The sequence below is a fragment of the Habropoda laboriosa genome, unplaced genomic scaffold, assembly GCF_001263275.1.
Source record: "Habropoda laboriosa isolate 0110345459 unplaced genomic scaffold, ASM126327v1 scaffold41, whole genome shotgun sequence".
Classification (NCBI taxonomy): domain Eukaryota; kingdom Metazoa; phylum Arthropoda; class Insecta; order Hymenoptera; family Apidae; genus Habropoda; species Habropoda laboriosa.
In genome coordinates, this window is record NW_017100164.1 from 1859456 (window position 1) to 1868931 (window position 9476).

The 9476-nt window shown below is 36.9% G+C and overlaps 1 protein-coding gene across 1 annotated transcript in view; it reads left to right on the top strand.

Moving 5' to 3' along the window:
- LOC108578552 overlaps positions 1 to 7657 on the top strand; it is a 74896-nt gene extending 67239 nt beyond the window's left edge. Inside the window, exon 12 of the mRNA XM_017941911.1 lies at positions 7448 to 7657. Coding sequence (XP_017797400.1) covers positions 7448 to 7657 — 210 coding nt within the window. The remainder of the gene's footprint in view (positions 1 to 7447) is intronic.
- The last annotated feature ends 1819 nt before the right edge of the window (positions 7658 to 9476 follow it).

A 9476-nucleotide genomic window follows, 5' to 3' on the forward strand; every position in this document is an offset into this window, starting at 1 on the left:
AAATCGTGCAGCCGTTTAATAAATATTTTTAAAAAACACCACAAGTGTCTAAAACATATTTCAGGTACTGTTAAAATAAATCAGGTACCTAAAAGAAAAACCTCCGCGTGCTATAAAATAACATTTATCAAAGCGACATTTTACTTAAGAATAGCATAGGTACCTGAAAACTACGACAGGTACTCCGAAAACGAACGCGGGTACCTAAAATTAACGAGAGTCCCTGAAAAATAATTTTAATCGTCTGAAACGTTCCTTTTTATTAATTTTCTTCCATCGACAACGACAAAAGTGCCTGAAAATGATCACAAGTACGACAAAAATATGTAATGTAAATACTTAAAAAGAACGCAGGGTACCTAAAACGAACACGAGTTAATTTAAAAAAATTAAAACTTTTAATTTTATCATCTGAAATGTTTCTTTTTAATTCTTTTCCACTGAGAACGGCAAAAGTGCCTGAAAACTATCGCAGATGCTACCAGAATAATACGAGACCTTGAAAAAAAAAAAAAGGTTAGGTACTTTTTAATTAAAATTAGCAGGTCTTTTAGAAAACATTTTTAATCACATAAAACTGGTAGAAAATGTCTGAAAAGTATTACAGATATTAACGGGATAACCTTCTACACGAGCTTGCCTCTCGTTAGAGCAGAAAACAGCAGGAAATACAGGAACAGGTACAAATCAAGCACGATCCTTTGTTCTCCGTAACGCGAAATATTCCCCTGAAAATTTACACGTTCCGTACGTTCACCACCGTCGCCAGCTATAATCTACTTGTACACTGGACCTGTATTATAACAATGCCTCTCTACGCAATACATTATGGAATTCATCTAACTAGCAAGCGCTAGAGAGTGGCGCGCTTGTTGTTACGAACCGCCGCCAGGTACTATACTGAAATTGTCTTGCGCTAATGGCGAGCAGTATTTTGCGTCTGATAATGTCAAGAAAAGGAGGGTACAGGATGCGCATGCGATGCGCATGAGAGCAGAACAAATGGATAATTGAGATAGCGGAGAAATTTCTCCCCCTCCGTGTTTGTATTCGAAGCCAACGATCTCTGCGGGCTTTAATAAAAATAATAGTGAAATTCGTATGGAGCGTACGGACTGGATGATATCCCGTAAAATCGTCGAAAAAATCGTTGTGACTCTCTTGCCGCTAAACTGTCCGAGTGAGATGATTCAATCCATTGACTGGCTCTAATAATCACACGACGCGTTAATTTTTTCCTTTTCCTTCTTGTTACATCGTTCAAGCACTCGCTCATCTAGAAGCATTAAATTTTTTTTACAAATCACCAGATCAATTCTCATTCATTTTTCTTTCGTGTCTTTCTTGCTCGTCGAATTTCTTACGAATAATCTTTTAGGTTTTCTCTGTTACCGCTTTTTACTGTGGCGTCTTTAAATCAATTTTTCCTGTATCCTCGGATACTTATCTGCAAACGTTAAATTTTAAACGCGAAATTACGTATAATTTATGAGATCAATTTTGACGTTTAGTTTCCTTCAACGTTCAATTCTTTCTGCTACGATCTTGAATCTTCTTTGTATGGTCCCTACGGTGTTAATAGATCGGCATTTTTCTGTTTTTTTTTTTGGATAATTTACAGATTCTAAACGTGAAATTACGTATAACTGACGAGATTAATTTTAATGTTTAGTATTTCTTCGTCGTTCAATTTAGTGTGCAATTATCTTGAATATTTTTTTGTCTTTCTTACGGTATTAATAGATTGGTGTTCTTTTTTTTTATTAATTCGCAAAGTTTAAATGTGAAATTATGTATAATTTACGAGATCAATTTTAACATTTAGTTTTCTTCGTCGTTCAATTTGTTGTATAATTATCTTCACTATTTTTTGTGTTTCTCTTACGGTATTAATAGACTTTGTTTTTTTTTTCTTTTTGGTTTTTCGGGCCACTTCAGTCACGCTAAAGTTTCGGTGAAACAGGCACGATTGACAGGAGTCAATGAACCGTGGCATTTAAATGAACAAGAAACCGTTAACTCGATTGTCGTCCCGCAAGAATCGACCAATTAAGGAACTGCTACGAGTAACGAGCCACCCTAATTAGTCACCAGGTCGCGACTGTCTCGAAACACAAGCCGCGTGCTTCGATTAGAAACGTTTAGTTCCATTCTCGCTTGATACTCTCCGTCTTCAACAATACCTGGAAATTTTGTTCTCAAAAGAAAGATCGATCTTTCATTTACTCAGTAAGGAAAATTTTATCTTATCCCTTATCTGTCGTAGCAATTTATAACTATACAAAACATGATCGATTAAATGTAAAAAAGGAATATTCATATCGTGGCTCGCTTTATAATTCCTTTTGTCCAATAAAGGAAATTTTATCTCGAATTTTGCAACTATGCAGAAAGTGATCGATTATACATAAGAGTGTATAGGTATTTCCTGGCTCATGTTACAATTTTCTGTTGTCCAATAATTCGTTTATTTATTAAAAAAATCTACGATGATAATGAGAACTTTATCTTACTTGTCGTCTGTCGTAAAAATTTGCAACTGCTCAACAAATGGTGGATTAATCTGTTGTCTGATCAGGTAACATAATCGTGGCTCACTTTATAATCCCTTCAACGATTATGGCCAGCTTCTTTTTCCGAAAAATCTCGTCGTTCTGGCTTTTTGCTCCCTGTTAATCCGGCATTCCGCGAGACGAAACGATAAATCCGTGGAAGAAGAGAGTCGTCGCGCGTATCGACCGGTCCAGCAGGCTCGTAAACGACCTCCAGGTACTAGGTGAATTAAATTGAACTTACTATTTACCTTCGAGCAAAGGGGGAGGGTTGACATTTTGAAATTCGTCGTGGAATGCTTCAAACAACGCGCTAGAACTGACTGTGAACTCTTGACTGACTGTTTCTCTTTTTAAACTTTAACAAAAATGTTGTATTATGCTATTTGTCTCGCGGAAAAAATCTTCCCAAAAAAATGAAATTTTTCTAAATTGGTCTCCTCCATTTTTTGTAATCTTTATCAAGTAACAAAAGTACGACACTATCATGTTGGATTCACAGAAAAATTTCTCCAAAAATGATGAAGGTTTTCCAAACTAATTTTCTCAAGTCAATATTTATTTTACGCTATAATTTAAAAATATGATATAATTATTAGAATAGTATCAGAAAAATTTCTCGAAAAAGAATAAATCTTTTTCAACAGGTCTTCTGAATTCGATCTATTTTGTACACTGCAATTTTTTCCGAATTTTTATTAAGTAATAAAAGTATGCTTACTGTACAATTAGATTCACGGAAAAATTCGCCCCAAAAATAAAATCATCCTAAACCAGTCTTCTCAGTTGGATATTTATTCCATCTTTATCTTCTACTGTAACTTCATCACAGTATAAAAAAGAAAAAAGGAAATCCGCGAAGAAATTGAATAAATCAATGTTATCGTGTCACGTTTTCGATTATGTCGCGCTTCTCGCGTGATCGATACGAAATCGTACGTTGAACGGGGCACGGATGCTGAAGTGGATGATCCAGCGTGATCGAGAAGGATCTTCTTACGGATCCATCTGGAAACAGGCTCGATTTATGGACGCTGATCACGCCAGGTCGATCGATGTTCATCGTGCCGCGTATATCACACGTACACGCGCGCCAGTATCCGCTCGACGAGATCCCTCCGAAGGAGGTGTTTCAGGTCTGAATTAATTATCCAGTCCCGATCGATCATGGCGCACAGATAGGCCGCGATCCAGCCGCGAAATGTCTCTATTTTCGCGGCGGTTAACGTTGATGGACTTTTGCCGGCCTTGGCGATGGGAGATCGTTGACCGAGCTGCTTGATATCCTTGAGGAGGAGCCTGAGATCGTGGATTTTTTCGGTACAGGAAAGTCGTAAACTAATTTTTTTTTTCCACAGATTTTCGTTTATTTTCTCTTATTTTCTTTTTTTTTTCTTTCCGGAGATGATACTCGCGAAGGTACTGTTGTTTCTGTGGTGAAATTTAGGTTTCACTGTAGGTTTAGCATTTAAAACAAAGCACAGATTGTTTTGTACATTGTTCAATTTTGTTCTTCGTCCTTTATTTTTTCTTTTTTTGTAATACCGATTTTTTAGGTTTGAAGGCTTTTGTGATGGATAGAAGTGAATCGAATGATTGACAGACTCTTTGTGTGGTATTAACAAAAGACAAGTTATCTTTCGCTATTTTTTTCGTCGTTCAAAGGCACACAGAGTATTTGCAATTCTTGAAAGGAATATTCTTTTTCGTAATAGTTATTTCATCCTTTTTATTGTAGTTTCTTTGAGGTAGATTTTGGTCGTGAATGGGGGTCAAATGATTGGTAGACAGTTTCTATGTTATTAACAAAAGGAATTTTTCTGTCAGTCTCTTTTTAACATTACAAGAAACACAGGTTGTTCGTATAAATTACAGAAGAATTGAGAATAAAGAGAAAGCTCGTCTTTGATACAGAATTCGTGAGATAAAGCGGCTATTAGCGATCTGTACACGGTCTCGAAAACGAATTTCATTCCTAATACTGACTCGTACATACACATTCCGCACATTGATTTTCACATATGTGCAACAAAGTGCTGGTTATTCAAATAAGACACTTTAGAATCAACAAGCTTCAATTCTTTAATCATCATTCAACATTAACCACTTATAGAACTATGTACTCGACATTGCATTCAACGTTCATTCTAAAATCTGAGTAATCAACATTCCACTGCACTTTGGACACATTCATTCAACATCTTCAACAATTTTCAAATTACCATTATCCACCGAGTACTCAAAATTAAATTCAACATCCATTCAAGAATGTAAGTAACCAACATTCCATTGCGCTTTAGACACATTCCCTCAACTTTGTCAACAATTTTTAACTCACGATCCATTATCAACCAAGTGGATACTCCGAGTGTTCGAAATTAAATTGAACATCCATTCAAAAATCTGAATAACCAACATTCCCTTGCACTTTCACTCAACAACTTCAACATCTTCAACAATTTTCATCGTCGTAATCCACTATCAACCAATTAAGCACTCTGTACACAAAATTAAATTCAACGTCCATTCAAGAATCCGAGTAACCCCAGCGTTTCGCTGCACTTTACATTCGTTCACTCAACATCTTCAACTTCCGCAAACATACCAATGCACTCAATTTTCCTCGAACACAGTTCATCATCATCGTCGTCGCTCTTCCAATACATGCATCTCAGAACGTTCCTCCATATTGTCCATTTCGCAAAAGAGGAAACACGAAAACGTAAAGAGTCACGAGTGCACGAAACGATTAATCCTCTGTAAAGGTCCGCATGGAAGAGGGACACTCGACAATGAGGCGAGTCGAATCCTAGAACGACGATCCTCGAACTCGTTGCGTTTGCACGATGTGTTTACGGTGGTCCTTTATTGGCGACCAGCTGGTCAAAGCTTATCCTGGAGCGCCTGTCGGAGCTCTTCCGTGGCCTTCACCACGTCTTGCGTTTGCCTAGAGAGCACTTCCGGTCGCACATGCTGCACAGTCGAATTGGACCGCCTCACTGAGTTCCCGCTGCCGAATTTCGGCCGTGGAATTCTCACACGTTGCACGTCGCTCAACCAGGATTCCATGGTTACTTTTCCTGCCTTTCTCCGGTTCTGAAATAAAGCTGAATAATTGATTTCGGTCATTTTTGGTGGTCGTGAAAGTTGGATTATTTAACGAAATCACGAAAAGATTAACGTGAATTTTGCAATTGTGGAAAATGTTATCTCCTTATTTCGCGAATTCTTCTGCTTAATTTTTCAGTTTATTTTTTCAATGAGCTCCAAGAATTCTTTGGCGGGAAATTTTAAAGTTTGCTCTATCGTAGATACGAAAGTGGGGAAAGTAAATTTTATCTTCTAATTTCATGGACTTCTGTGCTTAATTGTTGTATCTACTTTTCGGGTGAATTGTAAAGAATCTTTCACATAAAAATTTGAAGGCTTGCACTGAGATTTAAACTAAACTTTAACAATTTCTCCTGAAATAATTGCTACAGTAACATCAGAGAAGTTTTATAAGATAGTTAGAAGGTTTTAACAAAGAATGAACATTATCTATAAAGAGTAAGAGATATTCTCACAGAGATACACCTCTAATTTCGATCATTAGTTACATTTTCACACAGAGAAAGTCTGAAACGTTTAACATCTGTGCCGTGCGATTCTTATCGAGAAATGTATGCTCGAACCGGTCGTTCTGTTGCTTTTATATTAATATCGTGCTTGAAAGATGCGTTAACGCGTTGAAATATCTTTAGTGAAAGTATAATACCATATGAATGCACCGGTTTCTCTGTTATCAGTGCATAAATTCCTTTTCCTATTTTCTAAGAAATATTCCAGTGAATAAGTACGGAATTTCGATGAAATTTCATTCTGAAAATATATCGAAGAAAATGATTTCTGTAAATTGTTCTTAGCGTATAGTTCGTATTATTTCTATAATAGCGAAATTTGAGGGTTGATTTTCTGCGAGACGCGTGAAAATGACTAGCGACATTTTCGCTGCTGGTAGCATCAACGCGAACGCGATAAAAAGCAAACGGGAACGTCGTGGTCATTGCCAGTCGAGGGCAATGGGTCATGTGAGCTACGTGACAAAGAAGAGAAGAATGTCACTGGGCCACGCCGGCTGGACATTCTAGCAGCCTGATCTGAATCGTAATCAGACTTGGAAAAATCAAGCACCTCGCGCTGCTTCTTCACATTAGCGAACGAACCTTGGGCGATTTTTTCAGGATAACCCACTTCGCCGAACAAACATTATAAAATCCTTTGAGAAAATTAGAAGAATCTGAAGAGAACCTTGAATTTTATTAGCAGAAAATGTTCCTTCAGAGAAATTTAATCAGAGATTCAATTTTTCCTGCAATACGTTTCTACAGTCTCTTTTTTACTGTATTTTATGCAAACTATGTGTCCATACTTCTTAAGTAAAATCGATTCTAATATGGAAGATGCAATTTTTCTTAAAATACGTTCCTACGTGTACTTTCCCTTTTTATTCTGAAGATTTCCAAGATTTAAATTTTCCAACGTTCAAGTTTCTACGCAAAAAATGTTTCCACGAAGACATTTAATCAGAAAGAAAAGGAAGATTCAATTTTTCCTAAGATAAATAATAAAATTGCAATACACGATTTCCAAAATTCCAAATACATGAACTTTTTCTGACATCAATTTCCATAATTTCCTCTTATATTCTACAAATTTGCTAGGTTCCATTTTACCTAGAATATATCTTCATACTTCCAAGTAAAATCGATTCTAATTTCTCGAAGAAATTCAAAGCTTCCAACGACCCCCATCGATCCTCCACCGTCCATATGCCTCCGCGTACGAAATTTAATTTACCTAAAACGACGAGAGCCAAAGGGACGACGGCCACACGCAATTAACCGTTGGCCAAGATCGAAGGTTCGCGGAACGAACGAGTCGCATTCGTGTTCGTGGAACGACGCGAGTCGATCCAGCCAGATTTTACGATCTTGTTTATGTCCGGTCTTTCGAAGAGCCCGCAGCCAGAACGTAGGGACGCGAATGATGTGTCGATAGCATCGCTACACAGGACACGAAAAGCTCCGGATTTCTGGCTCCCTTCGCGGAAATTACACCTCTGATGTAATATTCCCGTGGAATCGTCCGGTCGGTCGTAAAAGCGGGATGTTCTCTCTACCTCGAGGAGAACAACGGAACGACAAATCGCGTAACATGGCGGCGAACTTAACCTACACCATATGTTACATTTTTTAAATATCTCGTTTTTATAGTAATCTGCGATTTTATTAAATATTGAATTTTTCCAAATTTTATTATTGTACAGTGACAGACACCCTTTGATAATAGATACAATACAGGGTGTCTCTGTGTGTTTTAGCATACTAAACGATTGACCACTCTAAAGTAAGAAAAAAGATTCATATATTCCCGATGTGTGACACGGAGGAAATTTCCTAAAATTCTTAGGTGGGGTATTAAACATAAATAATTCTAAAACAGGATATTAAAAAAAGTTGAAAATACTGCTTCCTAAAATTAGAGAATTAATTCGACAGGTTAGCTGACAAAAAATATTATAAATTGAATTGTAGCTTGGTTTAAATCAGAAAAAAAATTTATATAAAACTCGTTGTGATTCAGCATACTAAAGTAAGAAAAAAAATTCATATATTCCCGATGTGTGACACGGAGGAAATTTCCTAAAATTCTTGGGTGGGGTATTAAACATAAATAATTCTAAAACAGGATATTAAAAGAAGTTTAAAATACTGCTTCCTAAAATTAGAGAATTGCAGTAAATTCTGTACAAGTGTCAGTCAGTTTGGATTCTACAAGTGTCAGTATAGATGGTCCTACGCCTAGGTCTGCGTCATTGCTGCGCCTATGTTATCTCGCTCGCTGTCAGTCAAGCGTGTAACGCTACACGAGTCGGTTTCCTTTACGAGATTTCACGGCACGACAATTCCTAATAGAAAAATATAATTTCTTTAATTTTACTTTTTTTCATCTGGAAGTTTTTTTAATATGTTGGTGAGATTTTTCTGATGAAAATGATATCAAACATTTACTTATTCACTGTCACGCCAGACAGTGAACGTGTTAATAAGTAAATGTTGTTCAAATTATGTCGTGTTTGATGTCATTTTCGTCAGAAAAATCTCGTCAATATGTTAAGAAAAATTTCGGGATAAAAAAACGTAAAATTAAAAAAGTTGGTATTTAAATCGCTTGGTTGCCTCGACTCACGTTTCATCCTTATCTTTTATTCGCTGTCCTTGTCTACGTTCGGCAAACTACAAAGGCGGGCGCGAGGCTCGAAAACGTAGTCCCTGACTCTACAAGTGTCAGGTTCCTTGCGGACCTGACACTTGCGGAGAATTTCCTCCACAATTCTCAGGTTAGCTGACAAAAAATATTATAAATTGAATTGTAGCGTCGATTAACCTTCTACTTAGTGAAATCATAATTTATTACTCTTATCTACACCGGTCTATCGGTAAATGACTTAACCTGAAAAAAAGAACACAAACTAGTTCTATTTTTCAAACGTCATTTAATAACATACATTTACGAAGAAATTTTAATTAAAATAGTTTTGTCCAATTGATTTCTCGTCTAAAAAAAAAAAAAAAAAAAAAAAGAATGATACCGATATCGCTATCGGAAGATTAAATTGTGCGATAGTTGGGAAACGAAGTGTACGAGAATCTCGTTGTTTTTAACGATGAATGAAAGAACGAAATGCTGAATGGAGCTTACGGTGCACGCAATTTGACGAGCCTGGGACCCGATTCGAATTTCACGGTGGCAGTTTCGTTAAACGGTGAAAGGAACATTTCGAGGGACGATAGGAAACGATCAAACCGGTTAAAAATATGGATTCCCACACTCGCTGCTCGGATACCGTATAGAATAAACAGTTAGACGTTGTCGAGGGGG